The sequence below is a fragment of the Grus americana genome, chromosome 1 (genome assembly GCF_028858705.1).
Source record: "Grus americana isolate bGruAme1 chromosome 1, bGruAme1.mat, whole genome shotgun sequence".
NCBI lineage: Eukaryota > Metazoa > Chordata > Aves > Gruiformes > Gruidae > Grus > Grus americana.
The window spans coordinates 68,617,131-68,642,827 of record NC_072852.1 but is presented as its reverse complement, the minus strand read 5'-3'; the positions used below and the strand labels follow the sequence as shown (position 1 = coordinate 68,642,827).

The 25,697-nt window shown below is 38.5% G+C and overlaps 1 protein-coding gene and 1 long non-coding RNA gene across 11 annotated transcripts in view; one reads left to right on the top strand and one right to left on the bottom strand.

Annotated features, from left to right (window-relative positions):
- Window positions 1–25,697, bottom strand: part of WNK1 (WNK lysine deficient protein kinase 1) — a 105,865-nt gene that overhangs the window by 55,624 nt on the left and 24,544 nt on the right. For all 8 annotated transcript variants that reach the window (XM_054837840.1, XM_054837861.1, XM_054837851.1 and 5 more), the window contains exons 2-4: window positions 14,410–14,582; window positions 9,340–9,560; window positions 7,162–7,319 (exon numbers count right to left, since the gene is read on the bottom strand). In XM_054837840.1, the coding sequence (XP_054693815.1) occupies window positions 7,162–7,319; window positions 9,340–9,560; window positions 14,410–14,582 (552 nt within the window). The remainder of the gene's footprint in view (window positions 1–7,161; window positions 7,320–9,339; window positions 9,561–14,409; window positions 14,583–25,697) is intronic.
- On the top strand, window positions 2,335–18,026 carry LOC129211243 (uncharacterized). 3 transcript variants are annotated; one of them, XR_008578796.1, is made up of 4 exons: window positions 2,335–5,397; window positions 6,910–6,999; window positions 10,983–11,237; window positions 14,426–18,026. It is a non-coding gene; the product is annotated as an uncharacterized LOC129211243 (long non-coding RNA). The 3 variants fall into 3 exon arrangements; XR_008578795.1 differs by having other exon boundaries at window positions 2,335–6,999; window positions 14,426–14,599; window positions 15,689–18,026; XR_008578794.1 differs by having other exon boundaries at window positions 2,335–6,999.

Genomic DNA, 25,697 nt, shown 5'->3' with positions numbered 1-25,697 from the left:
CTCAGTGATTCATTAATGGTTCTCATCACACTGCAAAGCCTGGCATTTTAAAAACACACACCACCTCCATACTCCTAAGAAGAGTCACCTTCCCATCTCGTTAAATTAATCTCAGTTAATGTAAGAGCTAAATAGATGCCAGTACAGGACAGAATATTAAATATTAGTATCACAGTTTTAAGAGGCCTGATCCTTAACAGATAATGAACTTTTTTTTCAATTTTTAAACATACATTGTTTACTTGGTATTCTGTGAAATTATTTAGATTTCCAAAAAATACATTTGGAAACTCTGCAATACAACCAAATTTTAGAATTTCAGATTTTAAAAATACATTAGATCTTGATTTTATGCAACTCAACCAAAGCTCATGCCCCTCTCCCCCTTTTAATTCCTGATCATTTTAAAATCAGATCCAATTCAAAATTCCTAAGAGAGACATTCCAGGCTCAGCAGTGAAGAACAGGAATAAGAAATACCTCCTTTCACTTCAAACCAAGTTTGTTTTACAACACCAATATTGACAAAACCGTTTCAGCTGTAATCTAGAAGCTTTTGATGCTGAATAGTACAAATGCCTCTAAGATCACATCATAAAAGTGAGCTTCTTTTAGAAAGGAATTCAGTTGAATGAGCCTTTTTCCTTCCAACTTCAGGTATCATCTGTCCTATCTGTGCAAACTATATAGCATGTTGCATCTCAGTGCTCAAGCTGATCCCTGCTTTTCCTTACTTAGATCATTGTCATTTCTTAAAGAGGACTTCTAATCTACCATGTAAAGTTTCATAAGATATTAATGCTTCAAAACCTTGAATTCCCATCTTCCATTTTTAAGACTATATATTTCTGAATTGATGAGTCAGTGAATGAACCTCCACCCAGGAAGAGTTGTCACTCTTAAAAGATGTTCCAGCAAAATGCTTGCAACCGAGTTGAACAGCTACAAGAGGCAAGGGGTAGAAGCTTAAGTATCCTTTCATCCATTCAGTATGATACAGAAGAATTGCATGTGATGTCCATTTGATACTTAAGTACCTACATTTTCTTCTCTCAATGAACACAATTACAGGAGTTTGCTCTTTCTTACAATTAATCTGTTACCTGTGCTTGGCTGAAGGTTCATGGCCTTTCAGTACCTGCTTTAACAAAAGACTACCTGCTCTGTTTGAGGGTTACCTCTCCCCTACTTTTCCATTGATTTTTTTCCAATGCTTTTTCCACTTGAAAGTTTGATAGGAGGGCTGTCTCTGTATCTATCTGAACCAGGCCAAGAAACCAAGTTATTCAAGGTAAAGAAATAGAGTTTTATGTATGCCTAAAAAAAGTCACATATTACTTCCAGAAAGCAAAAGAGAACAGTCATCAACATTCATTAAACCCTGCAAGTAAAATTATTCACAAGTCTAAAGGTTAAGCATTTATATTTGCTGCCTAGGACCCCTCAGGAAGGAAAAAAAAAAAAAAAAAGAGCTGAGATACTTTGTCCATTGCATCTCTAGTGAAAATGACGTAGTTGATTAGTCTAGACAATTATGATGCCTAACTTTTAAGACACTAAAGAAGAGATTAATTTCATCTCAATTGACCAAACCACAGCACTTTAACTGCCTAGTTTCCAGGCAAGAGAATGACCTTCACTCTAACCAGTGAGCTTCAGTTCCCACCAGTTAGGGAAATTAAGGATTTTTAAACCAGTTACACACTGCCTGGTCGGGTTACTCATTATGTACCTTGTTCCCTTGGGCCTTTTTTTAAGCTCTGTAGAACAAAGAAGAAAAATGTTGTGCCCATTCGGTGGAACATTTCAGTACAGAACAACTTTTTTTTTTTTTTTAAAGTCAAAATGCAAAATGCTTCCCACCCACCCCACCCCCCCTTCTCATCTTAAGGCCAGCTCAGAAGGCAGACATTCATTTACAGAGAAGAGAGTAGACTTTTGGTGAAAGCAAGGACAAGTGCAAAACTTCACTTTGTCAAAGTAAGCGTGGAGAAAATTAAGTATAGAGCACAAGTCCATCAGGAGAACTTAAAAGGTAAGTTTAAATAATGGGAGGGGGCAAAGAGAAAGGTGAGTTTTCTGCTCATATTCAGCTGATTAGTACATTTGAAACTGAGGATGGTCTTACTAACTTTTTTGCAATGAGTATGTTCAGATTTTTATGTTAGTGGTAGATTTGCAAGAATGAGACAAATCTGCATAATAAATCCATTAATTGTCTTTTTACTAGTCCTAGGACTAGTCAGTCACCTAGAAAATTTAACACTTGGGACATCCAAGTATTAGAGATTGAGTAATCAGTACCTCTACACACTTATAAAAATAATCTTGGTGCTGCATATAGAAAGCTTGAATGAAATATAGTGTAGAAGTAATCAAGGTCTATACTACACCTGTGAGTGGTAACTGCAACATGAGCAAGAAAAAACCAAGCCAGCTTTTGAGGCAACTGCCTGGGTTACATTGGTCTCACCAGAGGCTGAGGCAAAGCAGCTGAAGCTCCTGCAGTTAGTTATGCCTTCACTGCATTGCTTCCCAGACTAAATTAAGAAATCATACTTAAGATGTCTGTTCTATAAATACCTCTGTTTTCATTTAAATGCACATGTAGCCCATTACAAATATCTCCTGTGACAAATTGTTTAATTGAAATATGCATGGAACAGGTCAAAGAAATAATATCAGTCTCCAGAGAGGAACAAAGTCAGACAGGGAAACCTTCCTGAATTCTACCAAGGTCTTACACTCTTTTTTTTGGTGCAAGTGTAACAGAATTAAGTATCTTGGTTACATTTTGTATTGGAACTGTCTGTATTGCTTTGATATGGTGCAGAATTAAAAAAAAAAAAAAAAAGGAAAGAAAAAAGGGAGACCCATTCTCTAATCTAGTAGTATCTCACACAGACAGTTGTGTCTGTGCAAGGCAGCAGAGTAGAAAAAAAGAATCACAGGAGCAGGCAAGACTACCTTAATAGTGTGGCTTATTTTCAATTAATTGCAGGCTTAGATGTTTGGTTTTTTTCTGAGGCCAAGTAGGCAGCAATGAGTGCCCACTGGATGCATTCACTCCCAGCTGAAGAGACATACTGCTTGAACCTCAGAGGAGATTCCCCCTCCTACACCACACCCCCAAAAAGGAAAAAATCCCAGGAGCTGCAATTTCTTTAAGTACTAACTACTAATTTATTTGGAACCATTTCCAAAGAACAGCAGGGGATAGCTTCAATGAAGAAAACAGGGATTTCTGAGACAAAATTGCAACATTCTGATTTAATGAAAAAAAAGAGGAAGGCTAGGCTCCTTTAAACTTGAGTGACAAGACATGCAGATCTCATTTTCCTTTCTAAAGAAACTGCTAGTGAAAGGGTCCGGACTGAGCATGCTAGAGGATGCAAGTACAGAGGTCAATACTGTGTGAAACTCCTGTCAACTTCTTTACTAGAACTGTAAAACAAAGTTCAGCATAACACCTTGAGCCCTACAAATTGTAGATAGTTGGGGTTTTTTTAAGCCAGGCATTTACCCAGATTGTTTTATTGAAAGAATTCTTCTAGTTCAAGTGAGCCAGAAAACCAATTTAATTGCACTTCTGTTTCTTGGGCCAGGGAAAATTCAGGAACTTTACTCCAGCACTGGGGTTTTAAGGAAAAACAGGAACTTTCCAGTGAGACAATGTAGACAATATAGACAAGCATCTTGCAAACAGCAGACTCATGCAGCAGTGCTATTATCCAAAATGTGAAGCAACAATAACTGCCTGGGCTAAAAAATGTCTCATCTCTAGGAGGAACTTCAGCCTTCAGATCTGATATCTAAATCTTTGCTTACCTAACTGTATTATTTAATCAGAAAACTGCTTCCAGCCGTGAAGGAAGACCCTGAGCAGAAGAGGTAGAACACATAACCGAGTACTCTGAGCAACCCTGGCAAATGCCCCAACCCAACACTGCAGTATCTGGGCATCAGCTCAAGCAATCCTTATCACAAAAGGTGTAAGGTTTAAATGCAATGTGGCTGAAGGCCATCCTAAGAGACCAATGCACAGCCAAAATGGGAGAAAAGAATGTAAGCTGGTAGTACCAAGGCCAGTCCCGAGAGGAAGGACACCCTGGGCATTAAAACACCTTTTACAGGCTTCTGTCCCAAGCAATAGCAAGGATTTAACCTAATGGACCAACTCCGCTTTTTACCAAGCCTAAGAGTTACTGCAAAGGGGGTGAGCGAAATCAATTAATTTAAATATGTATCACATGCACTGAGTGGCTGCACATTTTCATCTTATTGCTTTTGGGGTTTCAGTGGTTTGTAAGCTCCCACATGGCATGATCTTTCATGACTGTCAATAGCAGACCATTATTATGGTCTTTCCCTCTGGTCTCTGTGCATATATCTAGATAAAATAATTCCTTTCATTTAAGGCACAACAGAACTAAAGCTGCTACCTCAAAAATATTCCTAAACGTGCCTAGGAAAGTAGCAAACTAAGGGGCTAAAATGGAAATGTTAAACATCCTCCACAAACCACATTCACCTTCCAACATGCATTAGAAGGAAATGTGTTGGTAAGTACTGTTGGAGTCACCTACACAGGAAGTTTTCTGACTCCACTCTGATGGTTCACATGCTGTCCTTTTAAGTATTCAATTTCTCAACTGGTTCACCCCTCACCCACAACTGCAGACATTGTCTAAACTTCTAAAGTTTCCTTTGAAATGAAAGAAAATCTTATTTTCTTTAACAGGGAGCAAAGGACAAAGGCAGAAAACTATATTGCTCTTTTTCACATTGGTTCACAGAGCTTTCAGAGTGGTAAAAAGAATACAAAGAGTATTTTATTTCACTTTCATAACATGGTTCTGCTTTCCACATTATAGAAGAAACACCAAATTCTCCATTATCAGTTAAGACAGGTTTGTGCTTCATTTTCAGATAATATTGTCTTTTCTTCACTGAAAGCCTTCCTTGAAAGTTATTCAAGTTTTCTGTTTGGTTGTTTTTGTTTTGGTGTTTTGGGGGTTTTTTTGTTTGTTTAAAGAAACTGTTGCTACTACAATGAAATAAACAAACCCAAACATACCAAAGCACACAGCCTTTCATTCTCTGCCTAGAAGCAGATAAATGTACATTTCATTGTATTTACCTTCCTGTCCTTTGCTCCTTCTGAAAGAAAACAAGATTTCTTTGATGTTGTATCAAAGTACATTTTAGAGCTCTCAAGCAGTAGATGAAACAGCAGGAAAAAAAATCAACAATTAAATTCAATCTGTGAACCAGCAGCAGAGTAGAAGGTAGTGTTGGACAGACCAAAAAATTACCAGTGTTTCTCATCCACTTAGAAGTTCAACAGTCAACCAAAAACAATGGGGAGAAAGAAGCATCAAGCACAATAAACAAGTGGTAAGTTGAACCCTAGGAAGTCTCAAGATAAGTTTGTCTGCTACAAGCCCCTACAAGGCTTTCCAATTGCTACGTACTTCACAGACCATAGGGAAAAGACAGCTCTTCAACACCTGGGTACTTCCAAGTATGAGATTGTCTAAAAGCTGATTCTCACCACAGCTCAGCACTTAAATAAGGAACGGGCAGGGCAGTTCCATGAGGTATCCATTCTGAGAAAAAGTGCCCATCCAAGTTATGCTTCTTTGGCTCTGGCCAGGACACATACATAAGCATAGCCAAAGGTACCACTAAGATTGTTTTGGTAAGATACTTAAGTTTTCTTTCACTGATCAAAAGAGCTTGCAGATTATGCTGTAAACAGAGTAAAGGCTAGGCTCTACCCTTGTTTTTCCTCTGTTTAGGAAATTACAGATAAGTCCACCAACATGCACCAAAAAAAAAAAGACTCACTGTGCATGTGTATAAATGATATATATATAAACTTACTCTAACAACTGTTCAAAAACCAAAATAGCTATTTATCCTTTCTTTCTTCCTCCTTCTGTGCCTCTCCAATATTCCCTTTCAAACGAGGCATAGTCTTATTTCACCAAGCCTTCCTTCAGAATTCATTACTTCTGACATGAAGACCCTTCCTTCCACATCTGTAAGTCAGTAATTATATCCGCCTCTTATAGTGTGAGGCATCAGAAATAAGAACATTTTATTTTTCCAAAGCTAAGTCATTTATTAAATCCTCAACTTTTCCAAGATAATACACACAAAAAGATTAACAGGAATTCATCTGTCGACAGATCAGACAAAGAGGTAAGTTTGGTTTTTTCCCCTCCCTTTGCACATCTGCACAGGTATTCTGAGAAATCCAATGCAAGTGTTTACTTCCCCCAGTGGCCACCTCACTATTCTTTCTGAATGCTTAGATCAAAAGGTTGAATGTGTGCAGTTTGTTTTACTGCACTGGTATAGTCTTCAGGACACAGTTCTAGAGATCACAAAGTAAATCTAGCCACAACCATTCTGAACATTTCTAGCACTACAGTTCTGCTTCCTACGTTCCAGGTCTGTAGATTCCACTTAGTCTAGTCAGATGGGCAAACTCAAATCTCTTGCTTGCCTTCTCAGCCTCACTTGGTTTCACTCGCAATGCTTCCACCACCACCACTACACTTATCAGCACTTTTCAGGGCAGATACCTTCCTGCTATTTATCACGTATTTCCACTGCATAATTATAAGAAGCACACCCGACACACAGTAGCTAAGGGCCAGCTGGAATTCAGTAAACTATTAACTTAAAATCACTCTAGGTAACAATTTATGATTTGCCTTGGCAGGCAGCTAAGCCAAAGTGCTCTGAATTTGTGGTCCAGCTTTATTTCAGAGAACAAAGTTACCAGCTAATCTTCAAGACTGAAATACTTCCACCATCCCCCCAGTGGCTTCAGAAGTAATCTGCTATTATTCTAACATGTTCTGTTGTTTGGTTTTGGTTTTTGTTTTTAAACCCTAGGCAATGCCTTCTTATATACTGAATGGGAGAGTATGAATATATGCAAAATTTTATTTCCATTCACATATTTTACAGGCTTCTGACTAACTGGTAAGTTGAACCATCCTATACCTTTCCACCCATCCACCCAAAACCTCTTGTCAGCTTCTCTTTTTCCCCACACACACTTGCACAGTACAATGCTACCCAGCTGTACTCCTTTGCTGTTAGTAGTAGTAGTAGCTTTAGAATCAGTAGTGGGGAGGGACTTACACTGGTCACTCGACGGTAGATCTGCGCAGCATTTTGGCACTCAGAATAAGGATACTCGGACGTGGCCATCTCTAGCATACACATCCCAAAAGCATATACATCAACGGATTCATCATATTTCTCCTCATACATCTCGGGGGCCATGAACTCTGGGGTACCTTAAATTAAAAGAACGATTCAGACTCTAAATGTCTCAAAGCGAGCAGAGGCTGCTGGCGTTACTCACCGCAGGAGGAAGTGGATGGGCAGACCTGTGAGACAAGAGAAAGTGGAGGCAAAAAGAAGAGGGAGGAAACCCTTAGTCACTCTGTTGCATCAACATACTTTGTGAGTCTTCCATTGCAAGGCCTTTATGGAATAAGAATGGCATGAAAGGACTGATGCAGTTCCTGGTTTATGCACATTAGTTAATAAAAGTACCAAAACAGACTGGATCAGGCTGGAGTCAAATGGAGGGGAGGGGATAAGAAGAGGGGAAAACTGTAGACTAGCCATAGGCTGCAAACCAAATACTAAGGAGAGTTAAGACACTTACCTTTTCTCCCTACAAGAAAGGAGGTACGTTAAACCTTGTTTCAAAAATTACCCGACTGCCCTCTGCTGCAAAAGAAGTAGTACTGGTAAGAGCCCACGGCTAGTCTCTGTCCTGGTGCTCTCCATCTACTTTTTGAAGTAGAATGGTACAGGAAAGGCCTTGCAATGAAAAACTCTGTTGTTACAAATATAAATCTTCATTAAAAAAGGATAAAAAGTAATTTTCTGCAAAGGCCACTCACCAGAGCCCTTTTCTTCATATACTTACCTTCCCACCTGCAGTATATTTATAGGCCTACTGCAGATACAGGCATTAGTGAGGAACATCCTACAGTCAAAAATACTCAGAAATACAGAGAGATTGAGTTACAGGCATAGAGCGTGAGATTCAACAAGTCCCATTTAAATAGTGTGCAGAAAATTATTGCCCAGTGAAGCGTCACAGCGTCCCCTCTGAAAGCAAAGGGACTGCATTGTATGATCAGATTTACTTTAAGCAAATTTAGAAAATTTAAGCACAGAATTATTTCCTGCAGACAAGAGATTCAAGACAGTTTACAGATCATTCCATAGCCACATCATTGTTTTCACCAGCTAAAGCAAAAAAAAGGATGTAATTGCAGTCATTTATCCAAAGGCTAACTATTAACAGATAGCCAGATACAAGATGATAATTTTCCAATGATAAATTTGAGGATGAGTATGCTTAAGAAAATAGAATTTTTTGACACTGCATACTTTTCTTTCCTATTAATACTTTGACCTGGTTAAGAAGCAGGAAATATTTCAGCAACAGCTTGCAAGACAATTTACAGGTAAACACCATTGATCCCATCTAGGAATCTAGTATAGGACTGTTGAGTAATATTGCATTTTAGCAAGCTCTAAATACTGAGAGTGAGAGCAACTTCATTCCCTGCAGTCTATTCACCCAACTATAAAAACAAAGCTGATAAAACCAATTCTTTAAAGAATTCACAAGAAAGATTATACTAATTCCATCAAACCAATTTCTGAAAAGGGTTATTAGTGGATACATAAGAGCAGAGCAAGTATAAGGCAATACTTCCCCAATGCATCCTCCTAACTTACATAAATCCATATTCTATAGACTCCCTGAGTAAGGCATTATACCACAGTCTGACTGGGATATAAAATATATATATTGACTTTCTTTGGTATACCTTAAGTTTCTGATTACTCAAAGTGTAAAAGATTTAATATTAACCCCTGGTGACAGTAAAAAAAAAATTGGCTGTTTAGATCAATGCCAGACTATCAAAATATTGTTTGGTCACCAAAATGCATTTGTACATTTCTTAAAGCATCATATTAAAGCTGAGATTTATATGTAGTCAAGAGTGGTTTTATCAACAATGTTGCACTACACTGTTGGGCAGGCCAAGAATCTATATTCCAAAATTCTTAATGTTAATATACAATTATTAAAAGCACAACCAAAATTTCAACATGTAATCTCATCAGGAACACAGAATGACCTCAGCCACCAAGAAACAAAGCCTATACATTTTCAAGCTTTGACCATGTACCTTTGAAACCATATTTTTAAGAAAAGCTCTTAAAAGACTTAAGTTTCCAAATAGGTAGACTGGCTCACCAGCCTCCAAAACAGGAGAGGCTTACCTATCACACTTTTGGCAAAAGAAGCTCGTTTCAGGGTTGCCAGACCGAGGTCTCCAATCTTGACTGATCCAGTGGGGCCAGTAATAAAGATGTTGTCACATTTTAAGTCTCTATGAATAATGGGAGGAGTGCGCGTGTGTAGAAATTGTAAGCCTTTCAGTATTTGACGGCACCAGCTTCGTAGTACTTTAATTTTCATCACTTTAAATCTTTTCAAATACCTAACAAAAAGTAACAGTAGGTTAAACAGGTTCTGCTAACAAGCAGTAGATTATGCTGTATCGTTTGCTGTTCTGAAGTAAGAAAGCAGTAAAGAGATACACATATTTCAACTCCACCTTCTATGTTAAAATCTACTTGGGCGTTTCAAGATTTCAGAGGAGCTGAAGATGATTTCCCATCCTAAAACTTAAGCTGCCCTATTCAGAATTTCTACCCCCTTTCTTCTAGCCAGGGAACTATAGTGCTGAACAACAAATGTGAAATGCTTGATCTATAGATAATAACTCATTTGCATATAAAGTCACCCATGGTTATTAGGCAGGTGGCTTGCTAAGTTTCAAGGCACTGCTTCCCTGACAAAGAGTTAAAAAGCTTATGCATTACAACAATTCTTTACCTATTCATTTAAGGTTTTTTTTCTTCCCTACCTTTTATCCTGAAACTGCTTAAATACTTATAACCTTTTCGTTGATTAAATATAACTGAGTGGGAAGGCGAGCCACTAGAGTCAAAACACTAATAACAACCAAGTACGTAGAGTTGTTGCAAACTGTGGGAGAGCTCTGAAGTTGTTATACCTTAGTTATCCATATTAGTCCAAGCACTCTGGTCAAGAATTCCAGGTTACACTTTAACCTGCTTCAAATTTACTTGTTATCAAGCAAATTAGAAATTCTTAGAGATCACTTCCCTGGTACAGGATGGAGTTCGATGACCTGAGTCTGACTGGTACTACTCACTACTTCAAAGTATGGACAGATATGGACAAGGCAGGGAAATGTTTAGAAAGGCTCTGCCAAATAATTGAACTGGAAGAGTTCATGCATAAAGTCAGTATCCCTTTGCAGGTAGAATGTGACCCAACCTTAATTGTTCTAACATTGTGGCTTTTTAAAACCCCATGTCAGAAGAATCAAATTTCATACCAAAAATATTTTTCAATGCCTGACCTAAGACTATGATCTTATTCTACTCTTTAACGTCAACGGATTAGAGATGCCACAAGGTGAATAACCTGTGATAATATTCAAGTGCTTTCCAGCAGTGTATTCTCACAAACCCTCTTTGGGTAAACAAATTTGAAGCGAAGAATTGTTTTCTTCCTTTTGAAAAAATACAGGCTGAAATACATTTAGAGAAAGGAACTAGCATGCTGTGTAGAGCAAGGACTTTATTCTTACTCAGCTAAAGACTCAGCTAAAGACCAGTTTCACACTACTGTGAGATTGGTAGTAAATTGTGACCAGCACGGAGTCTAGCAACTACAATCTTAAAATAAAACAAGTCATGTTCAATTATTTCATGGTAGCATTCAGTCTCTTCTGCATATCTACTTAATCAGGAGGGAAAGTCTTGATGAAATCACTTGAATGAATGCCAACATAAAAATGCAGTATATTAATCCCTTTTACTTTCTCCAGTTCAAAAGAAGTTCTGGAAAAATCAAGCTGCTAGCAATAATCCTGCTGTGAAAACAGATCTGTAAAAGCAATCAGGACGCAGTTCCAGAAGGAAATCAAGTCTCAAAACAGAACTGAAAGACAGGCACAGAAAAAGCCAAGCCAAGGAAGGAGACAAACTGAAGGAGGTTCTGGATCACATCAGCTACCACTTGAATTCTTGCTATTGACACAACCCTCATTCATCTCGCTTGAGCCTGTTCCAAAGATCACATGGTAGGGGCACTTCAGTTCAGCATCTGGAATCCCTAATTACATTCTTGGTTTCAAATATGCTAGTCTACTGCCAGCTTCTCACTGTTAAAGGACCTGGGTCCAACCATCACCCAGCATCCTGCAGTGTTGCTGTCATTTTTCCATAACACTGTCATGAACTAAGTCACATGTCACTTAAGGCAGAAACCATTTTAAAATGGAAGCATATATAAATACAGAAAAACACAGACAACCATACTAGTCAGCATGTTTTCAATTTTCCTAGTATCATAGGATAAGTCAGACTTGAAAAGCCCTCAGGACGTTTCCAGTCTAAGTTTCTGCTCAAGGTAGGGTCAGACATGAAGTCAGACATGGTTACCCTGGGCTGTATCCAGCCAAGTTTCCACATCTCCAAGGATGGAGCCCACAGAATATCTTGGGGCAACCTGTTCCATTGCCTGACTGTCACCACTGAAATAGGTTCTCCTTCTATCAATCTGAACCTCTTCTGTTTCAATTTATGCCTGTTGTCTCTAATCCTCCCACCATGCGCCACTGTGAAGAGCCTGACTGACTCTCACACACCATGGAAGGCTGCTGTTAGGTCTCCCCCAAAGGATCCTCCTTCAGGATGAAGAAGTCCGGTTCCCTCAGTCCCTCCTCACAGAGCAGGTACTCCAGCACCTGACCACCTTGGTGACCCTCCACTGAACTTGTTCCTGCTTAATCAATGTCATTCTTGTCTATTTTACAGGGTAGCAGTCAATTTTAAAAAGACAGATAGTTGATCTTTGCACAGAATACAAGCAAAGATGAGAACACAAGGCTTCCTTAGTAGTTAGCTTCAATGAATAGAGAGAAACAGGAACTAGTTTGGCTTTCTGTCTCAAGATTTGTTTGTTGGGGTTTTTTTAAGCAGGAAGGATGCTGATCTATAGCATCTCAGCTCAAGGAGCTATAGGAAACCCTTCTAAGTTAGCAGAGGTAGTTATGAAGGTATCTGTCCTATCAGATAGCTGGCACTTATTTAAAGTGATCAGGAACACACACTCCAACAGCCTTAGACAAAACTAGCGGTTAAGACCTAGGCCGGATTAAAAATTGCTGTCTTCATTTATAGTATAGTTAAGACTTAAAATAGACAACTCAAACTTTTCCCCAATATTTTAATTCCATGATAGCATACAATATCAGAAAGAAGTTTAACTCTTTACAACAATTGAGTTGTAAAACTTTCCCATTGGTATGCAGAAATACAGGGACTTATCTCCATGTGACATTAGAAATTTGCCCAGACAGCATTTGATAAGAATGAGTCCACAATATTTTAACATTATTTATTTGTATTTATATCTAAAAAAAAAAAAACCCACCACCACTATGAGGAAAATTTACTTTAAGATATCACCACACTTTTCTTCTGTTTACTTTTTTACATCAAGTGACAACAATGTCTATGTCCCAAGTCTCAAAATAAGGTAGGTATCACTTGTATTAAATGCAGGTAATGTAAACATACTGAAAAAAAGATAAGGAAGTAATAGCCAAGTATCATAAGCAAACACAAGTGTGTGGTGTAAATCTAGAAATATGACACAGGTACATGAAATACTTAATGATATTAAATTTGGCACATCAGAAATTTCCCATATGCTCTACCTGTCAAGTCTCAAGTGAAGTGGACAAGAATAAACTAAATCACAATTATAACACAAACTATACAGTAGTGGGGAAAAAACCTACCCAGAAGTCTACTGTTTAAATGATCTTCAGTTAAAGAGCCTATTAGTTCTTTCTGGATAAAAAGACCTTCATACTTCAGAGTACAAAATAATCCTATAGCCAGCAAATCTGAGGCATTTCTTGCTACCAATACCCTACTTTATAATTCTCTATTACTACTTTATCATCTTGCTTATGCCTTCACTCAACAAGCCAATCCAAATATTAAAATCTGTGAGCAGGAGAAAGGAGTGGGGAAAAAAAAAGGAGAAAAAAGTTAAATCTAACTACATGTTCCAGCATAAAATTAGGTAACTTTAAATACAGGCATCTGTACACAGCTGTAAAACTTTTATTTTATTACTGCTCTGAAAACAGTACAGGAAGCAACAGACCTATTGTTTTATCTGAAATACCTTAAACAACTTCAGAAAAGTCTTCCCTGAACATATGGCTAAGAAGAAAGTTGCAGTATCTTTAGCCCTCCAGACTATTTCAAGAGACAAACACTTCCCTGTAATTGTAGTCCAGACTCCCAAAGAGCCATTTTTTCTTTAAGTATGTCCATTTGTGGCTATCAATAAGTATCATAAAAAACACGAGACATTCACAGGCTATTTTAACCAAACAGATTGCAAATTGTTTCCAGCTCTTACAGCCTGCTTACACATTTAGGATTTGAATGCCTCTCCAAGACTTAAATAGGCACTGAGTTAAGACAACGACCCACAATCCCTGAATTTCAAATGCTGGCAGTTTTATTTCCAGTAGATTAATGGTGACTGGATGCTCGCAAACAAGCTCACAGCTCTGCAAGTTTCTACAGTGCAAGGCAAAGGCATAATTTCAGTGGAACTCCTCACAGGCTCCACATACCACTAGAGGGCCCTCGCACCAGATTGATTTGCTAGTGTCTACTTTTAACTCTGGCTTAAAACAGACCCAGTTTCACTCCACTACTTCACAGGTTGAAACTGCAGGCATCTGCATACTTACAGATTTTGTTCAGGTACTACTTCATGAAGCTTCAGCTAAACAAACAGGTGGGGTTTTTTTTCTTTTTATATATTATATGTACTCTAGTAACACCCAAAGGCTTCCCAAGGAGGTGAATTAATTTGAACTTTACAAACCAGCTCATGCTAAATGGAAGGCAGCTGGAGAGGAAAAGGAAAGATTCTGAGAAGTTAAAATAGGCTTTGTCTTCCTGAGCTCTCAAAACCTGGAAGTTTCCTGCATGTGCTTACTAGGACATCTCAAGGAAGAATCTGACAAGCTTGCTAACTTAAAGGGTGTTCCACTGTACCCTGCAGTGCTAGTAAGGCTCTTCTTATACAAGGATTTCCCTACAGAATTTCAGCTGGCTGCAAAAGGGCTCTGTTCTTATCTGTTCTGAAGTATCTATTTCTAGTGCTCTGATTTTGTGCTAATGACTCTTATACGCTTTGACATGCCTTAATTTACTTACGTTTTCAATGTTCCAGATGTCATGAGTTCCGTCACAAGAACAATACACTTCTTTCCTTTGACTGTAGACTCCCAGGAATCATAGAATCTGACAATATTGGGATGCTGAAGCCCTTTCAGCATCCCAGCTTCCTCTTTAAATCTTTGTCGCTCTGACTTGGACAGCTTCCGATCCTAATGAAAAGGAAAAGGTATGTCAGAAAGCTTTGCTTTATTTCTTACTCAGAGAAGCAGCAACTTGAAAAACAATTAGGTACAGTGAACAAGTAAGAATAAGTAGTTTAAAATGCCATTTTGTTTGCAATTACCCTTAAATACTCTATTTAGAAGGCATTATATTATTCTCTTTTTTTTATCATGTGTTTTTCCTTACAATCTGATTGCTCTCAGAGGTAAGACTTGTGAGTCTGTAGATTATCTCCTCTTCCTGTTTCCTCTTCCCCCACTCTAAAGTCATTGCCTGATTTCAGGTGGAAAGGGGACATAATATCCTCAGATATTCAAGTGTTCAAGAGTAGACAAAATTGGATCATTTAAAGCATCTCTCTCAGGTTGTACGTAACAATAACCTTTAGTTATTCCTATGTGTATGATATCCAGACCTCTGGTAACAGATTGGCTTAACCCTCCATACAGGGAGGGAGTAGAGTATCAAACCTCTCTAACATATAGTATGTATTTAGAACTGTAGAAATATAAGGGAGTGAGTTGGATTTTCTTTGATTAAAAGCATGACCTCATGATTAAGCAAGTTTCCTGTAATCTAGCATCAAGGAAAACAAAAACATAACTCAAACTAGAGACAGAAAGCAATCTTTTGGCCAGAGACAAATCACAAAAAAGCATTCCTGGACAATATTGCTGTATTATCCACCAACAACTGGCTATCAAATATTGTCAAGCTATTACCAGAATAAGCTGCACATCTCAAGAGAAAACAGTCTCCTTGTGTCATTCAGTGTTGTAAACTTACCAATGCATTACCAATGCACTGGTCACACTAGTCAGACTGATCAACTGACATAAATGGGATCCATATGCAGCTTGTATTAAAAGAAAAAAAAAATCAGGATACGCTTAAAGTCCAAAATTTTAGAATCGTTGCTCCTAACAGTTATTGTGGAACAACCTCTTTGTCAAATCTGAGTAATAATTTTAAGTCACTTCATTCCATATTTCCTTTTCAATTAAAAGGAGGTAGTAAAAAACACACAGGCTTTACTTATATGGCTCACAACCTCCTGTTGTCCCCTAGGCAATAATTCTTCCTTTGTTTACAGGTGATGCAATTTCTCAATACCATTCAGCATGCTAATATCTAAACCATCCTATATTCAACTTAGATCATTAACTTTAAGAGGTTCACAGAGTATCTTTGGACATGAACAAACGTCATTTACAGGTGAAGCTCCAGTTTTCAGTTCCAGTTTGAAAATAGGTTTGAAATCACCTCAGGGATCAGTAGCTTCTTAGAGCCTATGAATCTCAATCACGTACACACTTTTACACTTGCTTAGGAAGATGCTAAATTCTTAACCCTCACAAATTTAGTCTATAGCCGTCAAAAGCATTCAATCCTGCAACTATTTCCCTCTGCAGAAATTATCACTACCACCTCTTCTCACTCCTGCATAAGCATACTTGCACAAACAAATTTCAATATAATGTGTTTGCAGAAACACTCCACAAACATTTAAGTATTCCTGTCTGCTTAGGTGTTGGGGTTTAATATGGAAATAACACTTCCATTTGAGCTATCTTACCCATCTAATAGCTTTCCATTCTTTATAATAAACAGGGCAGTACAAGTTCTGTTCAAAACCAATTAATTTTGACTGCTACAAACAGCTGTGATACAGAAAAGCAGTGAGTTGCAATAGGGACAGTCAGCAGACCATGCACACATTTCTAAGAAACATACAATGCTTCAAGCAATACAAAATTACAACATAATAATTCTTACAGCCTTCTCAGCCTCTGCACTTGATCCATATAAACCACATTTTAAAAATAATGTATAGCTGTAAATACAATTATTATATATGGTGATTATAAAAATTAGGCTGCAACAATTACTTTTATATCACTTAAATTTAGCTATGTAATATGAACACATGCACTCATTTTTGTCCAAAATCTAGATCTTAGATATACATTTTGATTACATTTCCTTTATTTTGTGCATTCTAGCAAGTTATCTACCACAAACACTACTAACCAGTTTTAGACTACACTTGACATTAAATTCTTATCTTAATCTACATAAGCCTAATCTCCCTTAACAGTCTTATTCAGTTTTCCCTACCACTGTACTACTAGCCTCAAATAGAAACTAACAAGTGGTAATCATTCTTATCAATGAACAGACTCTTAACAAGCGTGTATATTTTGACTCATTTCTCTTTCTGGTCACATCAATGGTAGCATCGTGTTCCTGCAAACATATCTGTGACGTTTGAAACAGACACTCAACACTTCAGCACTGGTATTAAAAAAAACCTACCAAGACAGTGACAATATACTAAGTAATTCAACACTTCTTTGGAAGTCACAGCGTCCTAATGATCTGGGACAAGTTTGGGCACAAACACTGGCCAACAAATTTCACCCTGGGAAGACAGCGATGTTTTTGCAACCAAGGAAACATTGCACCCTTCAGTAGCATATTGCAGCAGCAAAAGTGAACATTAAACAGAGCTGTGAGAGAAAGACAGAGAGGCCACTTGTTTCATAAGACTAGCAATGCATACTACCTTTAACCACCCTCATTTCCTTGGATACAGAACCCATACACTCATCCATAACAGTTATTTATATTTCTTTCCCTAAAGGAATACTAACGCTAGGTAGCAGAAAAGGGTGAATATACTTCAAAAAAAACCCCTAGTGTTCAGCAAAATACTAAATCTCACATAGAATTATACCAACAAAATGAATCTGTATGCACAATGACTAGTTATACTTGTACGAACTACATTCTAATGAACCCTGCAAAGTTAGCCTACAGGCTAACATGATTTAAAAATGACAAGTACACTTTCAAAACTTGAGTAGTCCCTACACCAGAACCTTAAAACATATTAGACAGTAAGACTTCCCAGACTGCATAGAGACAGACTAGAACAAAGCCCATCCCAAACACTACATTTTGGCATCCTTTGAGCGGTTAGTATGGGCAAATGTGACAACTTTATGCTCGCTCTTGTACAAAGATGTGGTTTAAGCAGCTGCAACTACTAAAATATTGAAATAAGAAGAAAATAGAGCACCATATGTAATTTGGGTGACTGAGAAATGGTGCTACCAGCCACATTAGGTATGAATACTTGGGGAAAGGCAGGGGAATGAGAACATCTTGGTATCACATGAAATCCACACACCAAGTTGCTGTACAGCACAGTATAATCACTTAATGAGAATTTAAGAGAGCATTTTTCAAGAATTTGGGAAGGTGGCAGCTTTCACAATCCTCAGTTATAAGTGTACACTTCAAGAGACTCAAAAGCCCAGACGTCTTTCCAACAAGGCAGCTACTTGGGGCAATACTTGGATTCCACTGTGGCCTTTGAGCAGAAGTCTGCAGGAATGCAAGACCCTTGACTCCATCTCCACATCTAAAGAGGATCATTTCAGCATGTATTTGCTGTTTTCATCTGGAAGCAAAAATAAGAAGTTTTGCAACTTAATATTCCAGTATCACTAAGTATAAGATTGGTTAAACAAATTTAATGTTTTATTTTTCAATCAAACAGCCAGAAACTAAACAAAATAGAAAGACATCTAAGATGCTTTTCCATAAGCCTAGGAAACTTCAACAACTTTATAAAGAAACCACCATTTTAAGAACAGTTAATAATATACAGCTTGATATCCTATCCTTAAAAGACCAATTTGTTTTGGAATTCCTGCTAGTAAAATTTAAAAAATGGATACCCCTCCCTCCTCCCCCAGTCCTTTTTTTACCATAATGAAGCAACCTTAGACAGACAAAACAAAGTCCTAAGTCTAGAATTTAGCAAATCACATTCTTTTATCTCATTTAGCACATGCTGAGCAGATATAGCCCAAACATTTAAAAATATACAAAGCTGTCAAACTGTAGGGGAGCTTGCTTCCTAAAATGGATTTAACTATCCCATAAAATGGCCAGCATTGTTCTTCCTGAACTGATAGCTTCCCTGGAGGACTTAAGTGTCACATCCCAATCACTGGGCTGCCCTTCGAACAAACTGAAACAGATGCAACAAGCCCACTCTGTTCATTTCATTCATGCCTTTCCACCTACATTAAATTGTTTTGACAAGCCAGGACAAACAGCAAGGCTTCCCAGCACGTGATCTGTGAATCTGCAGTGCCAGGGGCCTGAACGGAGACAGGCAGCAAGTGAAACAATTGTTCGGCTCAGAACAACTCAATAAGCTTTTCTTGGCTGTTTCCATTTATCTGTGTACTTCCCCTCCGATTTCTTTTCATCAGGAAAGAGCTATCAGAGATGTTTACATTATTCGATGTACAACAGGGATCTTGGTCATTCATGATAAACCAGGTATAGGCTTACTCTTTCACTAATGTGCTTCAAGGAGCACGAATTACACACAGAACTGCTACTACCCTCCTTCTATCCCTGTAACTAGGTGTCTTATGTAAATGCAAAAAACCCCAACCCAAAACCAAAACAACCCCCCACCCCCAAGATTAGCTATTGTACCAAGCCGCAAAAAGCAAAGCTCATCAGCAAAAAGTGGCTATATTCCTTTGTCGATTTTTTTTCAGCCACAGCTTGATATCTATTCAGCATCCTTAATAAGGAAAGAAAAAATACATTTCTGGCACCCAAATTAATCTTAAATTTCAACTGGATTGCTCACATACCTGTTGAGTCTGAGTAATTTCTCACACATTTTCCTTTCTAACTTTCCACAGTCCTTCTGAGTTCTGTCCTATTAACATGGTGACAAGAAATCACACATCTGCAAAGCATGGCGCACTACCACAAGCCTTTGCAGAGCCTGGCTCAGACACCTGAAGCAGCAGGAGAGCTGACTTAGCAAGGCATCATACTCTGCTGAAGCCAAGTACGACGCATTTGAGTCTGCTCTTCATTCAGACCGAGCACAACTAAGGCTCTCACTTCTGCTGTCCATTTTTACTAACTGACACCAACAGCTTGAGCTAAATCGTAGGACAATTCAGCTGGCATCATTATGCGTAACACAGTTATGCAGAAGTGACACACTGCACTTCACTCTCAAGGGTACCCTGTACCCTTGTTACAGGGTACCAAGAGAAATATTCTACATGGAGGGAACTAGATCTGCTAACTCATGCTGTACATCCTCAGAGTTGACTTTCTGTTTCTTAATATTAAGTACAATTAACGTAGCCAAAGTACCACAGAACCTTTACGCACAACAGAACAAACCTGACCCAGAAATCTTCCCATGGTCTCCATCTTCTACAAACAAGTAGACTCACAGGTGAGGACAACTTAAAGTGGATTTTTATTTTTTTTTAAAGCAGCTCAGTGTGTGCTACACAACATAGAGCACTGCTCCCTCTTCCACAATATTAGGAAGATAATCAATAAAGAGGAAACAGAGAAAGACTGGACACTTTACCTACTACAGACAGGTTTTACTAGCTTTCTGCATATCCTACAGCTAGATCCAGGGACGGTTAGTGGGTGGGTGGTTTGGGTTTTTTAAACTACATTAGAGCAACACTACGTAGCTTTTATCCAAAGAGATGCACTAGAAAGCACACTAGAATAATTAGTAGCAGTGAACTGTCTACAAGTGGGGTGATCTGAAAATGTACAGCCATGACAGACTTCAAAGTGCTGTTGAATTACAGACAGTCTGAATCACAACCAAGGCAAATTACCTATCTGTGTTGAGGTTACACCAAGCGGCATTTTATCAAGCTTTTCAAATGCCTGAAAATTTGAGGGGAAGACACTGCTGCTCCCAGCCTATTATTCGGAGGAAAAAGTAGTATACAGAAGAGACAAATGTTCTTCTGTGTGCATTTCTGCAGCACATGAGAAAGGCTTTGCAAGCCTTTTAGGCAAGGTTAATGAGGGGTCATCAGAGGAGAAGCTAGCAAGACAGCGCTCTGATATTCAGCGCTGTTAATGGAACTGAGGCTTTGTGGGCTGCAGTGTTCTCATCCTGAAAAAATCTAGCAGCTAAGAGGAAAAATGAGCACAGTGACCACTGCGCTACATTAACAAAATATCAACAAAGAATCCACTCAGCTTAAAAATCATCCAGCGTTACACAGTTGCTACCTAGAAATGGAAGTCTAAGTGCACGAGAACTGCATCTACTTTTCTGTGTCGACGTGTAAACCACTTCAGATTTCCAGTGTTAAAGACTAGGTAGAAAAAGAGAAAAAGGAAAGGAGGGGGAAGAGACTGTTCAAAATACACCCCTGTACAGCAACAGACATGAAAATTAATCAAGGATCTCCACAGATCCTTCCACCAGTATACCTTCCTACAAGCCACTGAACATGAAAAACTGATTACAGCTGAACAGCTGCTGTTCCAAAAGTATGCATGCAAGGGTTTCTACATGTGACAGTAGCATTTCTCAAACACTCAGAGCATTCAAGCACCCTGCTTTACAGCTTAATTGTATAATATAATGTTTGTAGAGTTACATAAACCTTTAGCTAACCACAGAGTTGGGTATCAAGTCTGCATACCTAATGGAAGACATTCAGTCTTCAGACAGCTCTTCATGCCTGCATGCTTCTTGCTACAGCTCTCCTACCTTCCAAGAGTCCAGTCTTTCATGGGCACATCTCTACAGTCTCTACACAAGATTGTAAGGCTTGACTCCAAAATTTGCACTTAATAATCTGGGGCCCCTCAGCACACTGGGGAGGACCATCAGCTGCCAAGATTGTCAGCTGCTCAATAAAGAGTTTAGAAAGGCAATACATTAAAACTATGGCTAATGAGGACAGTGAGGGCCACAGTAGGACACCCCAAAGTAGTACATGAAAAGTCACTACATCAAGAGTTGGCAGAACATAGCTGTCAATGCTCCTAGGCTGCACTCCACACACACATGGAGTAATGTGTTAAAACGGACTGCCTTACTACGCACCGTTTGTTCTTTAGATAAATCAAGTATTATTACCCCCCCCCCCCAAATACATGCATTAGCCAAAAGATAAACTTTAAAAAAAGCAGGGGGGGAAGACCAAACCAAAAAGCTACACACCAAAAACAAGAACAAAAGAAGAGTCAGGCTTCCATGCCATAAAGCTGAAGTGTCCACAATCCCCTTTAGCTTTCGGAAGGCTGGGTATCACCCAACCTTGAAACTCCTTAACTGTCCCTCCCAGAACTATCCATCCCCAGAAACAGCTCTTCAAAAACTTCTAGAAAGTTTTTAGGAAGAAAGGGTTTGCATGCTTTTTAATTCAGTGTCGCTTCCTTATCCACATTTATGGAATTCAGAATCAAGATCAATCTCTGCAACCACATAAATTCACGTGGTTTGGGGGAAGGGAAGAATGTAACACACACTCTTCTTGGCATTACGCTTCAGAGTCTCAAAACAATGACTTGCAATGGAAGAAAAGCACGTAATCATATCAATACAAAAGAAATAGTAAGTGACTCTGAGGATCTCAGTATTTCTGCATTCCAGATGTTGGTAACTGGTACTTTTCAGTCCCTTTCCTCCTCATCTTAGTTTGAAGATGGAATACCAAGTTCCTGAGATTGGGTAGCAGAACGAAGCACGATGCCAAGTTAACACTCACTTACTGAAAGCACAATTTCACATTGCTGCTTGACAAGTCTCCACAAGAGGAATCAATTTTCTATAAGCTACAGACAGGCTTCATGGAGTATGCAAATAGCCTTGAGAAAGATAACACTAAAGTATAATACATATATAACACAATGGAAAAGAGTAGGCTTGAAACAGTTATCTATCACACCTTTTAAAGTTCCTGAGCAAGGGTAAGTATTTTTTGTTGGCTTCCTCTTACACAAGGTATTAAAAATGCTTTAAGTTTCAGGAAAGTACACAAGTAGTCAACCCAAGTGAAAAGTTGGGGGATTATTCACATTAGTTGTACAGTTTCCTGGTGAAAAGCATCTACCTGTACATTCTCTTCTGTATTTTCATTTCTGGTATTTCAATGCACAACAATCTCCTGAGTAGCACAGCACAAAATTAATTAGAAGATGCAGTTAGTTTGTAAAAAACATGCCAAAATATAAAATTGCTTCTTGTCCTTTCTCTTACCATTGATACAGGTATGTGATACAGCAAATGTATGAAAGTTTATTGCTGCTGCTTGAAGGTTAGAATTAAAGAAACAAATTACACATATCTTGACAGAAATGATACTTGGGTAAACTGATGGTGGGAGGAAGAGGAGGAGAGAAATTAAACTCTCAATGACCAGACAGAAGGGGAACAGACAAAAGCCTTCATCAGTCAGGATTTATTCTGAAGAAGTCAATTATACATATCCTGAAAGAGTCAATACTTGAATAAGCTTCAGAAAATAGAAGTGCAACTTCATCTTCACTGAAGGGGGAGTATCTGCAACTAAAGCCTATGTATGTAACTGAAAGATACTAGCGCTGCCCATTGCATCCTGCAATGATTCATTGCCACAGAGGAAGGGGGGAGAACACCACCACTAATTATATTCCTCTGATGTGGAAAATTCCCACTTTTACATATGCAGTGGCACCCGTGCCAGCAGTAGTAGTAACAGCATCTAAGACACCTGATGGCAGCAATGTCATAGACTTAACCTGTGCTTGAAGAGACATCCTCAGAGAGTCTCTTTATAACAAAAAAGGTGTAAGAACTGAAGTTTGCACTTGCTTGCACCAAGTTCTAACATCATTAAACACCTGACCTGTAACTAGTCACAATTATATCATCCTTCCAGGTTTTCAGCTAGAAAAAAAGTTGGCTCAATCCTTAAGTTTCCAGGATCCCGTAATTCACAAGAACATTCAGAGCAAGTCTACTGCTAATACTGTTATTGCTGTACAGGAAGCAGGCAGTAAGGAATAACTAGAACATGCAAAACCAAAGATGCTTTTAAAAAAAAAAAAAAAAAGGAACTTTGGAACACTGCATAAGAGATGAGCTCACTAACTTGGTGAGATCCGAAGCCATTCTGCCTTGCTTCCTCATACTGAACAAATGGCCGAAGTGGGATCAGAAGTGTAAGGAGCATGCAAATACAGTGTGCATCATGAACACAGCAGCAGAAAAACACTTTTGTTTCTCTGCAGGGCGACAGTAGGTCAGAATGTTTCCTCTTTATTTAAGGTCACAAGAAATCTTAAAAATCTGACTCCCAATAACAAAGTTTATCTTGTTACAGTAGCACTGTGGAAATTTTTATTTCCAGCAATGCCAAAGATGACTACACTGCTACGCTAGTGAACTTCATGTGCAATACTAGTGGGAAGGCTCAAGCCCAGTGTTCACCAGATGCAGACACTGGGCAGCCACCTATACCTCAAAGTCCCTCTTGAAAAGATAATGACAGAGAAAACCTGTATAACTCCAAAAGGGCTAGAATAGTCTGCCTCACTGACAGGCTTCCAAAGAATTCAGCCAGTGTAGATTTTTAGGTTTCCACTTAAATTTTAAGAAGCATGAATATGATGTAGCTGGCAGTAAAGCACCTCACTTTTCCCAGGAAAATCAAACATCAGCAAAATTATACCACCTGTTAGTCTCTATTGGATTACTAGCTTGTTTTCCAGAACTGTGTGCGTAAATATGCACATTAATACAAGTCTATACTACTTCTCTCCCCAGTCTCTCACATCAGCACAAATATTCATAGGCAAAGCAAGTAGGCCAAACTGAAGAACTGAACCAAATTCCACTTCTGCAGAAAACAAGACTAATCAGTACATTGCCTCATCTCACAGTTTTCTTTGGGAAATGTGCTTTTCAGAATACAGCCATGAGAACTACATAGCACCTTCAGAGTAAATTAAGAACTATACTCATACTTTATCAGATCAATTATGTATTTTCCTTTGCTCTCCACACAACCAGCAAGAGAAAAATTTTAAACAGTAGATATGAAACCTATGGCTTAGACATGATCCTTTCTGGAATCTCTCAGGTCCTCAGGAATCTGGTCTAAGAATGGCAAACAACTGTTTAGGCTTCAGTGATTTCTATTCTAGGGTTGCTTTAGGCAGCATTTGTGTTTCCTTACACAGAAGTCTAGAAAAAAAAGATGGCTAAAAGTTTTACTCAATTTATTCATCCCAAGAGGCTGAACATAAGGGACAGTAATCAAAATGCTGCGCTATACAAAAATAATCCATATTAGAACAGAGAGATCATCTATTTATTTTCACTTTAAAATTGCTATTTGATCCCTAGAAGATAAATGGAGAAGTTTGCTATCTGATACCAGTTCACAATCAGGCTTATGTTTATTACATACAGCTTATTACAGAATTGAAGCATTAGCTGAACTGAATTCTTGATGAGCTATTAACCAGCTGGACTATCTTGTCACTTGGCTCAGATGCCTCATTAAAAGTTTTGAAGCTCACATCAATTGTCATTTTGCACTGAATTGATTGCTTTGTCAGTGAGAGGGAAAGTACATCTAATCATCTCAGTTTAATTTTACTAAGAAAACCCAATTCTCCATTCGGGGTGTGACAATATTGCAGGAAAAAAACCTCTTCCACAATGCATTCTGGTTACCTTACAGATTTCTTAACTCATTGCATCAAAAGAGCAACTGTAGCTCTTTTTGTTTCACATATTTCTGTATGACCATAAGAGTCCTTCTATGACTAGGTACATGTCCAGAACATTAGAGTGAACCCTTAACAGATTCTGATAAAGGCAAATCAATTTAGAGAATCGAAAACATACTACAATTCTTCATCCTATATACTTCACAAAGCTATTGATGAAGGGGAATAGTTAGCTATACCCATTTTTCAGATTGCTGAGAAGTTGCATCAATATGCGGGTTGGAAACCATGCAGAAATGTCAAGGTGACTGCCAAGATTTACTAATAATGAACAAAGTAGGAGACACATAAGAACTAGTAATGTTCCTGTGCCTCTGACTAGTTCCCTTGCAAAAATCTCAGCATAAAGCCTAGAGGCAATAAACTTAAGTTGTCCACGCAAGTATTTAAGCAGCAGTCCCTGCAAGGCTGCCCCTGTGCTCCTCCATGTAAGATGAACTCACGTCAGCCTACAGTACGCCTTCGCTTCAAGTTTACATACATCGGTACATATATTGCAT